General features: G+C 41.2%; 1 protein-coding gene across 1 annotated transcript in view; it reads left to right on the top strand.

Moving 5' to 3' along the window:
* Window positions 1-21,819, top strand: part of SYNE2 (spectrin repeat containing nuclear envelope protein 2) — a 300,041-nt gene that overhangs the window by 71,651 nt on the left and 206,571 nt on the right. The window contains exons 23-31 of the mRNA XM_055132548.1: window positions 3,228-3,439; window positions 3,590-3,689; window positions 4,459-4,565; window positions 5,626-5,752; window positions 9,199-9,356; window positions 10,411-10,558; window positions 11,429-12,027; window positions 16,213-16,392; window positions 19,879-20,029. Of these exons, the coding sequence (XP_054988523.1) occupies window positions 3,228-3,439; window positions 3,590-3,689; window positions 4,459-4,565; window positions 5,626-5,752; window positions 9,199-9,356; window positions 10,411-10,558; window positions 11,429-12,027; window positions 16,213-16,392; window positions 19,879-20,029 (1,782 nt within the window). The remainder of the gene's footprint in view (window positions 1-3,227; window positions 3,440-3,589; window positions 3,690-4,458; window positions 4,566-5,625; window positions 5,753-9,198; window positions 9,357-10,410; window positions 10,559-11,428; window positions 12,028-16,212; window positions 16,393-19,878; window positions 20,030-21,819) is intronic.

Below are 21,819 nucleotides of genomic sequence, written 5' to 3'. Positions count from 1 at the left end.
TCTTTCCATAGCCTGGCATGAAATCTGCGCTGACAATTACTGTAGCCCTCAGATCCCCTAGAGATTAGCGTGATGTGATTCAGTTCTAACTAGAGCTTGTGCCTTTTATATTGTAGTTAGAGCTTGTGCCTTTTATATTGTAGAAGTGAGAAAAATTCAGCAGAAAGTTAATAGCTTATGATTTGCCTTGTTATATCTCAGTAGAACCCATCTTTGAGATGGTCACCGTGACCTTGCTGTGAAGTTTCTACAGCTGTTTTTGTGGGGACAGTGTGTTCTCAGAGAAGCAGCTTTTGTAAAAGATCAAGCATCAGAATCAAAATCCTCCAGGGCAAATCTCATGGTTAATTTTTGGTTTCCATCAAGTTTGGGGGTGGGGGGCATGGAGGAAGGCACACCCATCAATGGTCAGGGGTTACTCCTGGCTCTGCACTCAAGAATTACTTCTGGCTGTGCTCAGGATTCACATGAGATGCTGGGGATAAAATCTGGCTTGGCCACATGCAAGACAAGTCCTGTTTCCAGTGGCTTCCATCTTATCTAGCTGCTTCTGTGTGCTGGATAGGATTGGCCTCTCTTCATTTCTTTTAAACTCTCTGCTCCTCTCCAAATATCAGTCTCTCTTGCTTTCTGTTACTACCTTTTTTATTAATACTGTTTTTGGAAGAGGGAAGTTTCTTTTTAGTGTCCATGAATTTTCCTTTTTTTAATTTTGTTATCTTCATGTTTTCATTTGGGAGTCTTTATTCTTGACTGCATTCTGTGCTTCCTCCAGGTGAATTTAAGCTACCTGGGGCTTAACTTCTTTATTGAACTACACTTTGTTCTTTGTCTCCAACTGAGACACTGCTGCCTCTTGCAAATGTTTTCTTTTCAGCTTATTCAAGGATATTACCAGTGTGCTTCAGACCCTTCACCTTCAGCATGCCCAAATCCAAGCAGAACTCTGTCAAAGTTTCTTTCCTCTTGTATATTCTGACCAAAAAAGACATTGTTCTCCCCAAGTTGCTTTTGCTTCTAGGCCCTTTCCTCCCCACCTGCCCTACCAGAGTCAGATGCCTTTCTTATCTCTTACTCTCTAAACACATCTGCTGCTTTTCATTCCTTCTTATGTTGTTCCACTTCCCTTGGCCTTGGATTTTTTCCCAGTGTGAAGAAGGGGTCTGTTCTTCCAGACCCCTTATTAGACTGAATGTTTTGAATTTTTCTCCTTTCTTAAAAAGCTACACAGGTCCATTAGAGTTTGACCCAGAATGTTCCAACAGTATGCTTTCTCCTGTGTACCTACATCCACACAAAACCATATGTCCTTTCTGGTCATCTGGACATTTCTTGCTCTAGCTCTTTCTCTTCCTAAGGATAACCTCTCTCCTTTTCTTGAAGAACTTGACCTCATTCTTCCCACAGCTAGCTCAGATGGTCCCTTTCTTGATGTAGGTTTTTCCTCTTACTCCTTAATTAAGGCACATAATTGTTCCATTATAACACATGTCACAGAATATGCTGATTATTATTTTCTAAATACAAGTAAATTATTGAACCCGGGAGATACTATAGGGTTTGTCAAGATATTTGTCTTGCATGGGGCTGATCCCTCTATGCATGTGGTTCCCTGAGCCTTACCAGAAGTGATCCCTGAGCACAAAGATAGAAGTAAGCCCTGAGTACTATTGCATGTGACCCCCAACCAATACCCAAACAAGTTATTATTTTGTTTGTTTATTTGGGGGACACACCTTCCAATGCTCAGGGGTTACTACTGGCTCTGCACTCAAAAATGCTCGAGGGACCAGAGGGGATGCTGGGAGTTGAACCCAGGTCAGACACAAACAAGGCAAATGCTCTACCTGCTGTACTATCTATCCAGCCCCATCATTTTATTTTTTAAATTAATGGTTTACAAGTCAAGACAGAAGTCATATTTTGGGGGTGCCATTTCATAACTCCTCCCAATATATCCCTCCCCCACTTCTGATAGCCTTCTGACTAGCCCCCTGTCAGCCCTCCCCTTCTGTAGTACTCTGGTAGCCTTAGTTTTTTTGTCAGACCAAGGGGTCTGTTGTCATTGGGCTTTGTGTATTTCCTTTCTGTGTTTCTTTATATGCCTCATAATGGTGAGTTTGCCTGATATTTACTTCTGACTTATTCATTTAGCATGATTCTCTCTGCTTATCCATATTGTCCCAAGTGGCAAGACTTTGCTTTGTCTTATAATGGTATTCTGCCACATGTCTACCCCATGTCTAAGCCTCATTTACTTTGTCCTCTGTTTCGAGGCCCTTGGGTAGTTTCCCTGCCTTGACAGCTGTAAGGAGCACTGCAGTTTGTGCTCATCACTGTGTGACTGCTGGAGGGTTTCCCTGCACCCTCTTTGGCTCTGAATAGTCATTTGACAAAAACAGAGTCACAGGAGAGAAGCGTGCAAATTAAATTCTCACAAGAAAATTAAAGAAAAAAGTAACCAGAGGAGGACGCTGTAATATCTTTCAGGTAACAAATTATAAATAAAATCTAATAAATTTGTGAGGAACTAATAAGGCAAAAAGTAACAAATGCTGAAGAAGTGACTAGAGGGATAAAGTTAGTTTAGCCCAGTTTATCAGCAGGATTTTTTCTTTGGTGCCCTCTCTGGGCCAACAATAGTCCATCTGTGACAAAAGGAGACTTTTCACCCTACTTACTGCTACTTACTGAAAATTTATCTTTTGATGGAAGTGACACTAGTTTATCACATAATGTAGATCACAGGCATGCAACCTTCTAAGTCCACGTCTGCCTGTCTGAATTGCCTTCAGTTCAGAGTAGTGTTGATGTCTCGTTTTGGAGTGGCAGTTTGCTTTCCTTCTTTACTAACTTCCTCTAGGGCTCATTTCCTCATCTTTGTGCATTGGGGGTGTGGTGGCTATATCCCTACCAGACACTCCTCAGAGTGCCTAAAAAAAGCCTGTTTTGGGCCTGGAGTGATAGCACAGTGGGAAGGGCGTTTGCCTTGCACGCGGCCAAGCCGGGTTCGAATCCCAGCATCCTATACGGTCCCCCGAGCACCGCCAGGGGTAATTACTGAGTGCAGAGCCAGGAGTAACTCCTGTGCATCACCGGGTGTGACCCAAAAAGGAAAAAAGGCCTGTTTTGCCATAGTCACACATGCTCACCCGTTCGTTTCGAATCCTCTGGACTGACTGCTGACTCACTTAACGCTTGTTTCCTGCTCTGCTTCCTCACCGAAGGCCTGCTTCTCCCAGGAGGGCTCTCTGAACCAGCTCGAGCAACACATGGAAGTTCTGCGGGACCTGTGTGATGAGCTGACTTCTCCCAAGAGCCAACAGGAAGTGAGGCGGGTGCTGAGAGACTTTGAGCAGAAGCTTGGAAGGCTCCGGAAGTGTGCTGCTGAGATTCAAGGGACGCTGCGGCCCACGCTGGGGGCCACTTCCAAAACCAAGTCAGTGTTCTGTGCAAATCCTGACCCTTCAGGACACTAGGAGACAAACCCTCTTGCAAAACCAAGTGTCATGGATTCAGTTTCTTCTCTGTGGGGCTTCATTTTCTTTTTCTTCATTTATTTTAATGTGCAATTTTGATTTCTTCCTAGGGGGTCCACGGGCACATCTGAGAAAGAAGGAAAAAATGGCCACAGTGAGGTGCCAGCCGCAGAGTTGGATCCTCAGCCACAAACTGAAAAGGTGTTACATGCAGATAAGTTACATGAGTAGTGAACCCAAGGGAAAGGCCATGCGCACTAATCTACTTCTCATCCTTGGTTTTAATGATGTGATTGTATCAGCTGAAAATTCTTACTAAAATAATGCTTTTCAGAAATTAGAATACAACCAACCAAAGCTACAGAAAATGTAGCTGCCACTTGCACTGATGATGAAAATAATTCCTTGAAAAGGAGCCCTTTTTGAACCAGTCTCAAGACAGTCTGGACACATTGCAGTGAAGGGCCTGGGAGGTTGAGTCTCATCTGCATAGATGCTTCAGCTTCATTGAGAAGAGCGAGTTCGTGTATCATTTTTGTTTTTCTCATTTTAATGTCTTTCACATTCCTGAGAAATGGAGTTTCTGGATGCTTGTATTGTAGACAAGTGAGCACTAACTCGCTCTCAATGCCGGGATGCCAAGGTGTGGGGAAGAAGGCGGGTGGATTTATTTTCAGAGGTCTGCTTCTGTCTGCTTTTGACTGTAGCTGCTTTGTAGTCCCAGACAGAACACTGGGGGCTTGGGATAGCTCCTTTACCATACTGACATCGCACGAGGCAGGTGAGATTTAGCCTAATAATTTCCTTGAAGGCTCTTAGAACTTTCTCTAAGCTGAGAAACCTCAAATGAATTGTATTATCTCTTGCTTTGGGGTATAAGGAGTCAGGGTTATACTTTTATATAATGAAGTATTCATCTTTTCCAGACCATTAAGTATATTGAAGATAATTATATTTACTATTTTGCATATTTCATTAGGCATTGAAATCTAAAGATTTTAGCTTGGAGTCAAAGTTTCCACAAGAAGAAAGCATTATGAAGGATGAAATGGATCAAAATGCATTTATACAGAGTTTACTAGACAGGTAAATTCCTATTTTGTTTTTTGGGCCACATGCCATGGTGCTCCTGACTTGCTCCTATCTTGTCACTCAGAGATCTTTCTGGGCAGGGCTCTGGAGAGCCTGGGGATTCTGGGGTGCTGAGGATTGAACCCGGTCCAACTGCCTGCCAAGCAGGTCACTTCCCATTGTTCTGTCACTCCAACCCTAAAATACTGGTCCTTCTCTTTCCTTTTGATTTTTGGAACAAACCTGACAGTGCTCAGGACTTACTCCTGGCCCTGCATTTCGGGATCACTCTTGTGGTGCTTCTGAAACCATATGTAGTGTCGGGGATCAAACCTGGGATGACCACGTGCAAGCACCCTGCCTGATGTACTGTTTCTAGCCTATAGACAGGAACTTTTTTAAGCACTGGAAAAATATGATTTATGTATTTGAGCCAGTGAGCTAGTACAGGGTTAAGACTCTTACCTGCAAGTGGTTGACTCTGGTTTAATCCTTGATACCACATGTGGGACCCCCAAGCACTTCCAGGGGTGACTTTTTTTTTTTGCTTTTTTTTTTGAGGTCATACCCAGCATTGCACAGGGGTTACTGCTGGTTCATGCACTCAGGAATTACCCTTGGCAGTGCTCGGGGGACCATATGGGATGCTGGGAATCGAACCTGGGTTGGCCTCGTGAAGGCAAATGCCCTATCCGCTGTGTTATCGCTCCAACCCCCAGGAGTGACTTTTAAGCACAGAACCAGGAGCAGTCCCTGAGTACTCCCAGGTGTGACTCGCCCCTCCTCCCTGCACCCACACACAGAAAACAACTAGAAACTTGCACCAAAAGTCTTTCATCAATTCGAACATGATCTATTTTTTGTTTTGGTTTTTGGCCATACCCAGCAGTTCTTAGGGCTTACTCTTGGTTTTGAGTTCAGGGATCACTCCTGATGGGGCTATATTTTCTTAGTATGTGGGTTGATCACTTTAACAGAAAAAACTTATCTGACATTCTCTCATAATATGAGAAATTAAATAAAACATTTGGTCTTTCTTTAAAAATATTAGATAATATTGCATTAAATTTTACAGGTATGATACACACAGAGAAAGTCTCTCTCTACACCTTACAAACAACGAATGTAGAGTTACTTCTGATTTCCTTTGTGGTAAGGAATGGAGTAGTGCTTTTCTCCAGGACAAACTCAATGACCTCCAGGTAATTTTTGAAAATAGTATTTCAATAGTTCCTTCTTTTGTTAGAAAATAAAAGGCATCATATCTGCTCACCATTTTTATTGACATGACACGCACTAGGTATTCCCAAAGAATATTCTTTGTTGAATTGTAATTCTAATGTCTCTTAATCCAAAATGTAAATTTGCCTTCAAGTTCCAAATGCAGGAGAGATTTTGATTCGTGGTTCTCCTGTTACTCATGCCCTTTTTTGGTACTTTGCATCTTGTGGGCTTAAAGAGTTTTTGATTGTTTGGGATGGGGACGAAGGCTTCAGACAAGACATTGTGTTTATTATATATCATGGGAAACTTTTTCTCAAAGTAGTTTCTAATAGTTTAAAGGTCTTTCAAATTTCAGCTTCCTGAAGCCCATCTCTTTACCAATTATTTCTGATACAGATGTTGTACACCCTGTTAAGGCAATATCCATAATTATCCTCATCACTTTTGGCCTTAAATGGTATAAGGTCAAACCCTAACAGCTAATATTAAGCTTAAACCAAACTGTCATGCAGAAAAAAATGTCTAGAATTGATATGCAAAGTGCACAGTATCTCCCTGTTCATTGAATTATTATTCAGTGTTCAACCATAAAGGTCAAACATCAAGGCATTTCCTGTTGATAAGGATATTTAAGCAAACAATAATGCATTTCAGTTGTTTTGGTACATATATTCATCTCTCACCACTATCAGAAAGAATGTCTGAGATGGAGCACAGAGCTGGTTTAAGAATGTTCATCAGTATCATGAATGCTACTGAGAACTATATTACATATGCCCTAAGTGTATACAGCTCAGTGTGTCAGTCACATTAGCTCCTTTATTATTTTTTAAACTTAAATTAAATACTTGCCAGGCTCTTCCGTGCATACCATAATATTGTATCATTTAATCATACCCCATATTTTTAATATTTGATCTTTTTATTTACTTATTTTTGTTTCTGGAATGACTTACTGTGTATTCGATATGTCAAAAACAGTAACAATAACAGGTCTCATTCCCCTGACCCTGAAAGAGCCTTTAATAGTTGGGAAGGACGAGTAAGGAAAGGCTGCTAAAATCTCAGGGCTGGGACTAATGGAGACATTACTGATGCCCGCTTGAGCAAATCAGTGAACAATGGGATGACAGTGGTACAGTGACAGTGATTTAAATACTGTGATTTACAGAGTTGTTCAAAATACAATACAGTTCTTTCAGGTATTGGATATTCCAACTACCAATGAGCCCTTCCCTCCACTAATGTCTCTAGTTCCCCACCCCCCCAAGACACCCCACCTACTCCCTTAGTGGGCACTAAATAATTTACGTTATATTGCTTATTACAACATGTATTTCATAATGGTGCTGCTAAAGTCATGGCCTGAGGATTTACTAAGCTGTTAGGTGTGAGTTGGACCTTCTATGTTGTTTCTTCTCATTGACCTTAGTTGGATTCTACTCAATTTTCTCATGTAGTTTTCTTGTTTCTCGTGGCCTCTCAGCTCTGTAAAGTTTGGACTTGTTGCCACATATGCAGCTGTATGCTTTGGGGGCTTTGGAGCTGGGACATCATCTACAGGTGTCTCTCTGGCCTCTGAAGGTCCTGAAGTTGGGCCATTTCCCTGATAGGGGCGGGTGCTGGATGTGGATGGATGGAGTGCTGGGACTTTGGCAGCACCAGGACTGTTTGCCCACATCCTGTCTAGAGTTCAGAGATCTTGGCCCAGTGGCTGTGGAGGCCTGGTCTTTCTGGAATAACTCAGCTGCTGGCGTCTCTCTCATATTAACTGCTTTAAAAGAAGTTCTGCCAATGTCCTAAAGACACTTCCTCACCCCTCCCCCACTATTAAAAGTGGCACAATGGTATGAAGATATTACATACAGAAAGCTTAGAAGATACCAAAAGAAACAAAGCAAAAACCTTACCCTTGATATAGAAAATTTATTATTTGAGATCTCTCACTCCAGCTTTTTCATATGTATTTCTTCACATTCTTATCTCCACAATAAAATGCATTCCACATTTTACTGCTTAGACAACAGGCCAATGATGTGTCTATTCGAAGGCCCTTTAATCAATGTGGCTTTCTTACTCGAACATTAACAATAATCTGTGCTCAGTATTCATTCCAATCACATCATATTGAGCAAGTGGTCACATTGTCTATCTATGTTGGGAATAAGGTCGGGGCAGGCATTGTAGGGCTTTTTCTTGTCAAATGATGGATGATATTCTGCAGAGCCTTCTGTGGAAACATTGCACTTTGCTCAGGAGGTACTGAAATCACCAGTCGAGTACTGAGTTCTCCTGTAAGCTCTACAGATTCTAAGCTCTACAAATAAATATTTTCTTTATTTTGAGGATGATATTTGCATGATTTATGTAGGGTGACACTTTTACCTTCTGCTTGGAAGTGAACCCTACACAAACCCATTCGGTGGAGAAAAGGGCTTTATCCTCCAATATTTTCCAGTTATCTTCTTTTGCTATATCAGTTCCTAAGTCATATTCTACCATCTGGCTCCTCTCTATTTTCCATCTGAATAAGCAAAATTCCTTACATTAAAGGGTCTGTTGTTCAAATGATGGATTTAACATATTTTCACCACAATTAAGAAACTGTCTTGAGACTATACTTCTGTGACTGAATAATGAGTTTGTTAGAAAAGCTACACTAATCCTCAGGGAAATGAGAACAAATTAAACTGATGAGTACTCAGTAGGATTCTGTAGCAGTGCCTTTTTTTTTAAGTACCAAGATAAGAATCTGGAATAGTATAGAATGTTAATGTTTAATTATAAGTCATAAATTAATTTCACATCTCATTTAGTAGAAGTGGTGCTGGTTCACCCCAGTTTTAGTTTATGAGAAACAATGATTTGTGATTTACAGGAAGGAGAATTATTTTTTTGGCGTCTCTTTCTGATTGTATTCTTTCTTTGCACCTAACTTGGAAGAAGGAATTCTGAATTCCTTTCAAAGTCACAATGTGGGTTCCCTTGACTGCACTGAGTTATTATCATTTGTCTCCTGAAATATACTTTATTTATAGATACTTGAAAATATTTCTGAATGTATTGTCATGTAAAATTTTGTGTTCATGTCCCTAGTTGGTCAGAGTCTGATTTTGATTGTGTTTGTGCGTATATGCATGCACACTCCTTTTCTTTTTCCTTTTTCTTTTACTTCCTTTTTGGTTGTTGGGTCATTCTTGGCTGTACTTAGGGCTTACAACTGATTCTGTGCTTAGGGATCACTCCTAGCATGACCAAGGGGACTACATATAGTACCGAGGATTGATCCTAGGTTGGCAGCATGCAAGGCAAGCACCCTCCCTGCTGCAGTATCTCTCCAGCTTCGCATGTCTCATGTTGAAAAAAAGAGTCATCACACCTATTAATTCATTAGTTGACAAATGAATTTTTGTGTTTAATACAGATCTTAAAACACGAAACTGATGCTTGCTGGGAAGAGTTTGAAACCACTTCATTGAAGTTAGAAGAGTTTGTGAGTGACACAGACAAGCCGTATTTCATTAAAACAAGAGAAACATTAAAGGAAAAAGAAAATGAACTTCAGAATAATCTTCTTTCCAGGTATAGTTCTGAAATTTATTCACCAATAACTTACTGCATTTTTAACTAGACTAGTACTATGCTAAAATATATTATTGCATTTCATTGTTACAACCATGGGACTAGCTGCTGTTATGTTTGCCTTTTACTTATGAGGAAACCAATAGTTGGAAAGGTTGAATTTTGAGCTGGACATACCTGTGGTCTGAGATTTAAGTGGGTCTTAAAGTCGGTGAATTCCAAAGACTGCCACTGTTCTTCCCATTTTTCCCCTTAGACATGAATTTGACCTTGTGCATAATTTCTCTAGACTTTGATCTCCTCATATCTAAACTGAGTATGCTACTATGTATCCCCGCTACATATTTCCATTTTACATAGGACGAAACAGAGATCCCTAGTCTGTTATTTAAGTATGTATGAGTCACACTTTTCAGTTTGTTATCAAGTGAGCCTATCTTTGAACTCTACTAATTTTGAACTCTACTTTTATTGTATTTCTACTAATAATTAATGAGTTCTCTTTGTCGTCAAAGCAAAGTTAAATTATTATTTTGTTCAGGAGAGAAGTATGTTTTATAATAATTTTCCTGTAAGAGTGCTGCCTATTGAACTGTTAAGTGTACTTGGATACAGCCATGAATTCAGTTTTTGTTATTTTGGGTTGCTGGGTTTGGGTTTAAATGCAGTGATCAGTTCACACGATAGTATGCATTCTTTTGGGGAACCTCCCAACCAGTGCTCAGGAAGACTGGGGGCCACTTGACCAACTGGGTCAGATACTTCTTGCTACTGGAGGCCCAGGATGACACCTGATGAGGTATAATAAATTATACCTGGTGGTGTTTGGAGATCACCAGGGCTATGCCTGGTGGTATTTGGGGTACCAGGTCTTGGGGTCCTAATGCATACTAGACATGTGCCTTAGACCACTGAACAATTTTATCACCTAACCCCCTATGAATTCTTATTAGATGACCATTTTCTCTTCTAGATAATATCACAACATTAATATATTTTATAGGCTGCCTTTCTGCTATGTGTTTCCCCTGTGTCTCATTATTTTTTCACCCAGAATGGAGTCTCTGAAGGCTGTGCAACATATTATATTGCCTCTAGAGAAGGAATATCTCCTTATCTGTGACTCAGACCTGCTCCTCCAAGAAGTGGGCATTCAAGAATTCCAACTCACTAATGCTGATGGCCTTTATCAAAACCTGAGGGTAAATATAAGTTCCTGCATAATATCTATAAAATCATTTTTTCAGATATTTATGGGTTTTACACCAATCATTTATATTTAAGACATAAGTGCTGATAGAAAAATCTTTCATAATGCAGATTTTTTTATATCTCAACTCTTTAATTCTTTGCAAATTTAGAAGTAGGAATCTGGGTTAAATAGCAAAGTATTTTCTTGAGTGTAGCACTGTAGCATTGTTCATCGATTTGCTGGAGCGGGCACCAGTAATGTCTCCATTGTGAGACTTCTTGTTACTGTTTTTGGCATATCGAATATGCCATGAGTAGCTTGCCAGGCTCTGCCGTGCGGGCAGGGATACTCTTGGTAGCTTGCCAGGCTCTCCAAGAGGGATGGAGGAATTGAACCCGGGTCAGCTGCATGCAAGGCAAATGCGCTACCTGCTGTACTATTGCTCCAGTTCTTTTCTTGAGTGTAGGCTAACTTATGAATGGGTTCTGTAAAGCTGAAGTCTTTAATACATACTAGATCCATATGTTCAAATAGCATTTCTTCAGTTTTCTTATTTGACATCCCATTTTAAATAAAAATATTGGTTTTAGTTTTTAAAATTACAAAATTTCAGATATCTCTGTGAGTCAGTCACTATTTTCATTGAGAGGTAGATTTATATGCTTGGTCTTGAAACATCAGGAGTATCAGATAATGAAACAGCTGGAGCATCTGATTATTTGTAATGAAAATATTTCCTTCTGTTGAATCTGTCTGCCTTGGTTAAACTGAGAAGCAGTTTTTTAGATCAGATCTGATCATATAATTTGAGGCTAGTTTCTGACTCAGTTTGTCTTTTTTCAGCCTCAGTATGTTCAGCTTTTTTCCCCCTTTATTTTAGTCTGTCCAAAATTCCATAGCAAAACAGATGGAAACATGTAAGCATTTGCAACAGTCAGACAACTTGACATTAAAGAAATTACACCCACTCGATCTACAAGCAACACAGAATATTGTAGAGAAACACAGAACCCAACTCGAAGAAATGAACCTCAAAGTACAGATGAGTGAAGATGCCCTCAGAGCCCTTGAAGAACTTTTGGCTTCTCTGAGAACAGCAGAAAGCTCTGTTGAGCTTGGTGCAGTCTCAGTTAACCAAGAGGCAGCAGAAAGTACTTTGCTAGTAGGAACTGAGGAGGAAAAAAATCATGAAAAAGACAAAGCCAAGCATTTGGACAAATGTCTGAAGAAGCTTCAGATCAACTTAAAAAATATTGACTTGGATGAAAAAACTTCCTGTGAAGAACTTCTTGATCTTGTGTCCACAAAGTTATCAGAGTCTTGTGACGATCGTACATCAAAGAAACTCAATGAGAAAGACAAATTGCTAGAGATTTGTATTTCCACAAGTAATGAACTCCTGAAAAATATCCAGGATGTGCACACTCAAATCAGTAAAATTGGTCTAAAAGACCCTTCTGTTCCTGCGGTGAAACAGAGGTAGGTCTCACTCTGGCTCCCAGCAGTTTCCATGCACGATGATGCTTTCCTGTACTTCTGAATAGCTATGAGATGAAGCAAATGCATCTTTCCCCTTCTCTTTAATCCCCTGCTGTTTCTTGTTCAGCATTCTTTTCTGTAGACTTCAAAGACGCTTCCTGTTTGCCTTTATGCATTGTTGCATATTTTCTTTGAACTTGTCATTGCCATAGAGAAAAGAAGTAGTAAAATATGTAAAGTAGATGAACTGCTTCTGTCTGGTCCTTTTGCTGTAGTGATGGTTTTTCTCAATGCAGGGAGACCTAGGAAATGTAGTACAGTTATAACGAAGCAGTAGGTGTGATGGGGGAAGATACACATGGCCCATCTTTCCATCTTTTTTCTTTTTGCTTTTTGGGTCACACCCTGTGATACTCAGGGCTGACTCCTGGCTCTGCACTCAGGAATCACTCCTGGTAGTACTCAGGGGACCATATGGGATGCTGGGAATTGAACGCGGGTCGGCTGCATGCAAGGCAAATGCCCTACCCGCTGTGTTATTGCTCCAGCCCCCACATGGCCCATCTTGTCCTTGCTTCTTCCTTCATGAGTTGATCTCCTCTCAGTGGGGCTAGGATGGCACTAAGAGGTGACAGGGCATGGGGCTGCATTGAAGAGATAAGCTAAGCTTAGCGTTCCTGGAGACTGAGTAGAATTGGGTTAAACTAAACTGGGTCTTCTCCATGCGTGCTTCTTTTCTTTTTTTTTCATGATTTTTGGGGGCCACACTTCACTACTCTTGAACTTGTTCTCAGGAGTGTTAGGTCGGGAGTGGGGAAACCATGCAGTGCCAGGGTTGAATATGGACCTCCCCCAGGCATTGAGCCATCTCTCTGGCATGATATGACTAGTTTATTTTGGTTTTTTTTGGAGGGGAGTTAAGCAATGTGGGGGGGTAAGGGGGGGGTCATCCCTGGCTGTGCTCAGGGGACCATAAGCTATGCTGGGGATTGAAGCAGAGTCTGCCTCATACAAGGAAAGTGATTTAGCTCTTGTACTTTCTCTCAATGAGAGACGTTACTGGTACCCGCTTGAACAAATTGATGAGCAATGGAGTGACAGTGACAGTGACAGTGACAGTGACTTTCTCTCAGGCCCCCAAGTGCTAATATTTTAATGCTATCAGACAATTCATTTTCCAGGCCTGTAAATGCAAATGTCAGCAAGAGTCAGTGCTGTTGAGCTTCTCCTCCTTCCTCCTGCTTTCTCTCTCCTCCTTTGTCCACCTCTAGTTGCTCCGGTATAAGGTTCTTTCAGGGTTCTTTGCTGAGCAAGCCCTTCTCTCTGACATTTCCTTTCGCCCTCATCAATGGATGTTGATTAATACAGAGCCTAAGTTCTTAATGAGATGCTAAACTATTATTAATTTATTACACATTTTGTTGTTAATAGATTTTACATGGGCTTATAAATAAGAAATATAAGGACTTTGTAAATTAAAGACTATGTTAAGAAATAAGTTAGTTTAATTTTTACTTTTATTATTAATACAACAAGTAAGTATTAGCTGTCAGGCACTGTTTTAGGTGCTAGAAATATAGCAATTAACTAAAAACTTCAATTCTTTCCCCTTGCAGCACTGATTTTCTAGAGCAGGATGGAAAACATTTGTCCATGGGCCTTAGAAGGCCTGAGAAACCAGGGTCCTAACCCTATCACATGACAAGACAGACACACATACTTCTTATCAGCTGCCTAAAGCCTATCAGCCTGTGTTGTATTGACCAAAATGAGGTTATAAAAATAGGAGTAAGATACTCTACATGTTTGATGGTGTCAAACACTGAGAAAAATTAAGTAAGGAAAGAGGTGAGGGTTACAAATGAAATTATCAGGATGGTTCTGCTGAGGAGGCAGCTTTGGGTAAAATGGGGAGACAGCTAGCCAAATAACTCCCTAAAGGAAGGGCCTTCCAAGCTGAGGAAGCAGTAGGTACAAAGGCCTGGCATGGGACTGAGAGTGCCATGTTTGGGGAGGGGCCAGGGGTGAAAACGTCAACATGAGAGGCAGAGTATGGAAAGAAGTCTGAAGTGATGAGTATTATTGACTTAGCTTGTGGGCCCTGTGACAATTTTAAAGCTTTTTCTGTGAGGGAGTTGGAATGTCATCAGAGATCTCTGAGCAAAAGGAAATGATTTCATTCCATCATAACAGGTTCTCTCTGATGTGTTGAAAATAAACTGTAAGAGTCAAGGAAAGTCTGGGTAGCCCATTTTGACCTCATAACAGTCATCTAGGGAAGGCACAATGGTGGCATAGACTAGAGCTTAGGGGTGAAGTGTTAACGTTCTACATGTATTTTGAAGAGAGAGTCAAGCACATTTGTTGACACATTAGTCACAGGGTATAGAAGAAGCACTGGCATCAGGAATGGTTCCACAGTTCACCTGAGTCACTAGAAGAATTTATTACCATGAGTAATGAGAAAGACTGAAATTTGTCAGGTGTGGAAGGAAAAATAAGGTATGGTCTATTTAACTTTTTAATTTTGATTTTGGACTATACCTGGCAGTGCTTTTCTAACTCTGTGCTCAGGGATCACTCCTGGCAGTGCTTTGGGGGCCATATATGGTGCCAGGTATGAATCTGGGTTGGCCTCATGCAAGGCAGGTGCTTTACCCATTGCACTATCTCTCCACCCCCAGGAGTGGTCTGTTTTAAAAATAATCGGTTCAAATGACTTATTTGACATGCAAATAGGTATGCCAGTAAGATTCTTAGAAAAAACAGCCTTGCCTAACAGGATCAAGGTCAGGGTTATAAGTCTACTTTTGAGAGTCACTGGCATTTTAGAATGCTACTTAAAGCCATAATATGGGTGGGATGGTCCAAAGTGTGCATTTGGGTAGGCCAGGGAAGAGGCCCATGTTGTATACTGCAGGGAACTCTGAACAGCACAAGAGATGAAGAGGAACCATCAAATATACTGAGAAGTGATGAGTATAGAAGGAGGAAAATCAGGAAAGTCCAGGGGGTCAGGGGAAAAGCTTCAGGTGAGAAGGAAGGCATCAATTGTGGTATGTGCTGCTTGCTACCGCATGAAAACAAGCACTGAGAGTAGAATATAGGTTTAGCAACATGGAGGTTATAGAATTCTAACCACAGTTATAGAGGGTAGTCAGAAGTGATAGCATTATGGGAGTGGACTCCAGAGATAACTAAATGGAAGATTGTAGGGTAACATTGGGTTTGTCCTTTCAGCCTTGCCACAGGAAACTTCATTTACCTTAAAGCAATGTCCTTTCTGTATGGACACAGGAAAACAGTTAATATTATGATTTGTAACTTGGGAGCTGATTGACTCCAATAATATTTACTCCTGGGCACCTGCTTTCTCAACTCAGTTTCCCTTAGTTCCTAGCACCCCAGAAGCAGAGACAGAATGGACCCATGGCAATCTGTGAGCTACCCTGGCATCGAAATGGGCAAGGCCAAAGTGCCACAATACTCAACTATAAGTTGAGAGCATGGTCATAGACAAATGCTGTCATGATCCAAAAGTAATGACGAGACTAGGACCTTGCTGAGGTTAGGAAGACTAACCTGATCTGAGGACTGTGGTCTGGAATATATAGTGAGATGTCCTCAGAAAGAACCAAACTTTAAGTTTGATACATCTCTTACTGTCCTCATACAAAATGATATTGCTTTAAGGTAAACTAAGTTCCCTGCGGCATGGCTGAAAGGACAAACATAATGTTATCCTACAGAAGACAAACAGATATTGTCAGTATATGATAAAAAGCGACTTTGATCTCAGTGAATGGGATCAATCCTGCTAGGATTAGTTAAAGTTAAAATCTTTAGTTCATGTGACTTCTTTTTGATATGGGAAAGTTCATAAACAGGGTAAAATTGCAGTTTTCCTTCCTCCTTGGCTCATTTTTATTCCCCATACAGGTACACACTCTTTCTCTCTGTTATCTCTCAGATGCATTGATATACACCCTTTACAAGTATGTCACTACTTGTGGTATTGCATATTTTATTTTGAAAACCATATTAGTATTATGGCAATGCAAAGAATCTCCTGAGCTCTATGGCATAAATCACGTGAGGACAAATTAAAATTAGTGAACTCCCTGAATTTTCCATATTTGTGTCAAGTGAAATTGGTTATTGAACTTTTTTTCTTTCATAATTAAGGAAAAAATTATTAATGAGACTGGATAAGGACCTAGATGAATATGAAAGTGAGAAGAAATATTTAGAAGAATTGGCAGATTCCCTTCTACAATTCAAAGGTGCCAAAGAACAAACTCTGAGTGAACAGTGCCGAAATACAGCTATCTTGTGGGAGAATACAAAAGCTTCCATCACTGACTGGTAAGACAAAAGAGTGTTTCCCAGCATGGGAAATTGTCTACAGCACCAATGAGCTTTGTGAAATTTGTATGGTACAGTGAAAACACATCCCCCGGGGGAGGGGGAAAGGGGTATGGCGGGGACAAGTGAATTTCACACTGGAAGCTAACTGTCTGTGCAAGACCCAGCATCACGGACCACAGCGAGTAGATAAAAGAAGTTATTTTGGAAAATAAACCAAATACAGTAGAACATTAGTTATTAAAAGTCCCATTTCTATTACTGCTACTGTAACAATACCAGGAATTCAGTCGCTTAAAGACAACTAGGAGCTGGAGCAGGTAGGGCCTTAGTTAGCCTTGCACACGGCCAACCCAGGTTTGATTCCCAGCATCCCATAGGGTCCCCTGAGCACTGCCAGGAGTAACTCTTGTGCATAACCAGGTGTTACTCAAAAAGGGAAAAATAAAAAAAGACAGCACAATTTATTTTATAGTGAAAAATCCTCACATCTCCTTTCCAGAGACCTCAGGAGAGATTTTGTTTGCTTTCTCCCATTTCCGTTCTCTGGAGGAGTCCTGCTACATTATTTGACTTGTATATCTTTTCATATTTAGAAAAATCTATATAGCTTAGGCAGCTTGGTTACAGTATTATGAACATTTTAAAAAATTTTTATTTATTTATCTTTTTGCTTTTCGGGTCACACCCAGCAGTGCACAGAAGTTATTCCTGGCTCTGCACTCAGGAATTATTGCCAGCGGTGCTGGGGGATCATATGGGATGCTGGGAATCGAACCCGGGTTGGCCACATGCAAGGCAATGCCCTACCAACTGTGCTGTTGCTCCAGCCCCGATTATGAACACATTTAGTTCATAATATTGTACAAAGTTATGTACAGGATTACTGCCAAAGAAGATCACCACCAGTGGGCCCATGATCCTCCTCATCTTTTAAAATACATAGATATTTTAAGCTACATATTAATAATGGTATTGACATTCATGGTTTTGATGTATACAGTTAACCTCACATTCCCATCACTGAGGTGCCCATAGCTCTCCACCAATGCCCGGTGTTGCTTCCAGTCTTCCTCCTCATTCCCCCACCTCGCCCCCCACCCCCTTGCAAGCTGGTGTTCCCAGTTCTGAAATTCAGTGCCTGGGTTTATTATTCATTGATAATGTCTGTACCCTTGTTTTGTTTTTCTGTATACCACAGATGAATGAAATTATCAGGAACTTGTCCCTCTGCCTATGGCTTATTTTGCTTAGCATGATACGTCTTTGTAGGGATGGATGAATGCATGCAGGCATGCATTTATTTATTCCTCTTTCTTTCCTTTTTATTGTGATGACCAGGGATTCTCATACACTTGGTTGCAGTGCTCCCACACATACTCACTGGGCGTCACATACTTGGTTGCTGTACTCACACACACTTGGTTGTAGTGCCCTGGAGATCATGCACTTGGCTGTGGACCTGGGGATTGCAAATAGCAGTGCTATTGGGATTGCACTATAGCCTGTGAGGCAGTACCAGGGATCAAATTAATGTTCTTGTGTCTGAAGACAGTGCTTTACCACAAGCCACTACTGCCGCCACCTCCCATCGTTCAAGCCATCATTTTAAGCTACTGTAGCATCTTCAAAGCTCTGTGTCTCTCACCTCTACTTCTGTTGTCACATCTTCCAGTTCTGACTCTTGAAATTAGATTGTATTCACTTGGATAGTCTGTGACAGCCTCCTCATCTTGATATCTTTAACTTAACCGTATCTGCAAAGTCCCATTTGCTTCATAAGGTTACATATTCACGGATCCAGGGGTCAGGACATGGTGAAAGCATGTGTCCTTTGAGTATGTGTTATTTTACCGTAGCACCTTACTTAAATGGCAGGTGTTGCCTGTGAATTTTTTTTTTCTACAGAGTCTCAGCAAGGCTCAAGAATTCAAGGCACATGGCTACACCCTGTCCCAAGGGTAATTTTGTGGAACTAAAGAGATAGTGGATCAGGCAATTGCCTTGTACTTGGCTGACCTAGGTTTAATCCCCAACCCTTCATAGGAGCCCCCAAGCACTGCCAGGAGTGGTCCCTGAGTCCAGATCCAAGAGTCAGGATTAAGCCTTGAGCACAGCCAGGTGTGGCCCCAAAACAAAGCAAAGCAAAATCAGATAGTGATTTTGCTGAAGAGTCTCCAGGCCTGTCACCTTCCTGCCCTACACCTAAGGAAGTTGTTGAGAGGGCCGAGTCCTCCGATGGTACCAGCCAGGCCAACACTGCAGCTGGATTAGGATGGACAAGGCCTAGTAGATTAGATGCAAGACAAACAGGAGGCATTTGCCTTGCACGCAACAGACCCGGGTTCGATTCCCAGCATCCTGTATGGTCCCCCGAGCACCGCCAGGAGTAATTCCTGAGTGCATGAGCCAGGAGTAACCGCTGTGCATCACCAGGTGTGACCCAAAAAAACAAAACAAAACAACAACAACAAAAAAGACAAGTGGGAGGTCAGGGTGGCATCACTACCCCTCCTTCCCTTTATCCTGCCACTCCAGCAGCCTCCTTCTTGGCACAGGCTACTTTCCCCTTTACCTACATTGTTGCTCCAGTTTGTTCCTGGGGCACCAGCTCCTTGGCGGTTTTCCTTGTTCTTGGTGGTGCAGTGCAGAGGATCATAGTTGTCATGATGCCAGGGGTCCTGTCTGCCAGTGCTGGGGATCACACTTGGTGAGGTGCCCCAGAGCCTCACTCTTGCGGGGCAGGAACCCTTCTGCAGGGCACGTCTCCCGCCCTGATGTTCCTTAGTTCTGCCTTCTGCCACTGGTCCTTTCAGCACAGATTTCTGTGACTTCTGCTTCCTCCCTGAATCTGCGCCTGCTGTGTCTGATGTCATCTCTCCTTCATATTCCCAGAGGAAAGAATCAAGGGCCAAAGAAGCAGTCACTTATCTAGGGTGACAATGTGCATGCCCGGCCATTATCTGAATCACCCAAGTGTTTTGCTTTTTCTAAAAGGCTGAATCTAGAATGAGTTGAGTAGACGCCCCCCGCCCCCCCACCCCATAATAGCCTGTGACTTGTTCCATTAACATGAAAACAATCTCCAAGAATAGTGCTGGGGTAGCTTTGGTGTCCAACTTGTCTTTGGTGATGATGAAAATGAGACACTGATTTTAGAAGGCTTGGAATCCTGCGCTTCTTTCCAGAACTTACTCCATGCAGCGTCATACGGGCCTGGTGAAAAATAGCGATCTGAGGTTATTTATTCCATCTGTGTACCAGATAAAATTCTGGCTATTTTTCTTGGGATAAAATGGTAAAACTATGATGAAACCATGTTGAGGAAAATTTCTGCTCTAACTTTTCATTGATTATGGTAGAGACTCACAGAGATAAAAAAAATATCTTGCTATTTCCAGACATAAAGTGGATATCCATATATATGTGTGTTTGTGTATATTGAATATACATATTTAACATAGTTACTTGTTTTTCTTTTCATAGCCTCGATCACTGTGAAAGTGTTTTGGAGCTATTAAGACAATACTACAACTACAAAAGTGTCTTGTCATCTTTGATTCAAAGAGAAGAAAGTGTCATGTCCCTTCAGTCTTCTTATATGAGCAAGGAGAACCTGAGGAAAAGGATAGCAGAGGTGAGTCTGAGTGGGTTTTGCCACTGAAGGTGATTGTTGGGGTCCAGGCCCTGCTCCCTGGGTCAGGCTATAGCACTTACCTGACCTCTCACCTGAAAGGAATCTCAGGATTCACTATAGATTGAAGAGCATAAGAAGAGCAGGAAACCCCCCTTCTGTTGGGAGTGGACTGAGGGAACACACAAGCTTTCCACTCATGAAAGTGCTTGTCTGTGTTCAGGCTCATGAATCTCTTCATCATCTAAGAAGAATAATAATTTTAAACACTAGGTGTCACTATTCTCTAAAAGTTTATGTTGGTTCTCAACCCCAGCGACAAAGGAGTGCAATCATCAGGGGTCACTCCTGGAGGCGCTCATGGGTCCATATGCAGGATTGAATCTGGGTTGGCCATGTACAAAGCAACGCCTTACCTCCTCTCTCTCTCTCTCTCTCTCTCTCTCTCTCTCTCTCTCTCTCTCTCTCTCTCTCTCTCTCTCTCTCTCTCTCTCTCTCTCTCTCTCTCTCTCTCTCTCTCTCTATCTATCTCTCTTTCTCTCTCTCTCTCTCTGTCTCTCTCTCAGCACTGAGAATTTCTGTACAGAAATTTTTCATTTGTCATCAGAATTTGTCATCAGAATTCATTGGCAGTGCATTAATAATGATGATGGTAATGTAGGATTTTTCTAGTGCATGCCTCAAAACTTCCAGTTTTCTACCTATATCGCTGCCAAAGGCACTTCCACATTTTTCAGATGTTTGTTATAGCAGCACCCTACTTCTCAGTACCAGTTTCTATTAAGTCTATTCAGCCTGCTGGTAAAAAAATTGTCAGAGGTTGGATAGTTTATGAGTAGCTTAAATGTGTTTCTCATAGTTCTAGAAACTGGGAAAGAAAGAGTCTTCTGCTCTCCCAACTGAGCTACCTAAGGGATGAAACTGGGAGAGCTAAAATCAGGGCCCCCACAGTTTTGGTGCTGCATGTAAGGCAAATGCCCTACCTACTGTGCTATCACTCCAGCCCCCGACCTTGGTACTTTTCTAAGCAAAGCCAGAGCTCAGCCCTTTGAGCTACACTCTGGCCCCTCAGTGTCACCTTTGACTTTTAATAAATTATTCCTACATATAATACAATGTTATATATGAATAATATTTATTGCTAATACCATTCATTTAAACTTACCTCATAAATGGAAGCTGTAAAATTTCAATATTTAAAATAATGCTATAAAATATAGAAAACTTTTTATAAAGTTTTGCAATAATATGGAGAAAATGCATAGAAACTAGTGAGACAAATTAGTGACATAAATACTGAGATTCTAATGAATTCGTGAAGGGATCCACACCCACTAGTGCTCTGGCTCTGTGCTCAGAGGCCATGCCCTATGGTACTTGGAGGATTATTTGTGGTGTTGGGGTTGAATCAGGGTCGCGGCAGGAGCCATGTACTAGGAAAGAGCCTTAACCTTCATAGTATCTCTCCCATCCCTTCAGAGGATATTTTGTACATAGACAATTGTTTAAAAACAATCTTGTAAGGATCAAAGAGAACTCAAACTACATATATGTGAATATATATGTGTGTATATACATATACACACATGTCTATATCCCCATACACACACAATTTACTTTTTTTCTTTGGTTTGGGGCCACACTCAGCAATGCTAAGGTCACTCTATTGAGAATTCTGTATCTAAAATGGTATCTAACACATTTGCTAAAGTAAGGTTATTTTGTTTGGAAGAAGTAGATATTTTAGTCCATTAGTGTTTATTTTCTTAGATATTTTTAAAACTAAGAAGAAA

This window comes from Sorex araneus, chromosome 3, assembly GCF_027595985.1.
Source record: "Sorex araneus isolate mSorAra2 chromosome 3, mSorAra2.pri, whole genome shotgun sequence".
Classification (NCBI taxonomy): domain Eukaryota; kingdom Metazoa; phylum Chordata; class Mammalia; order Eulipotyphla; family Soricidae; genus Sorex; species Sorex araneus.
This window is presented reverse-complemented; position numbering and strand designations above follow the sequence as displayed.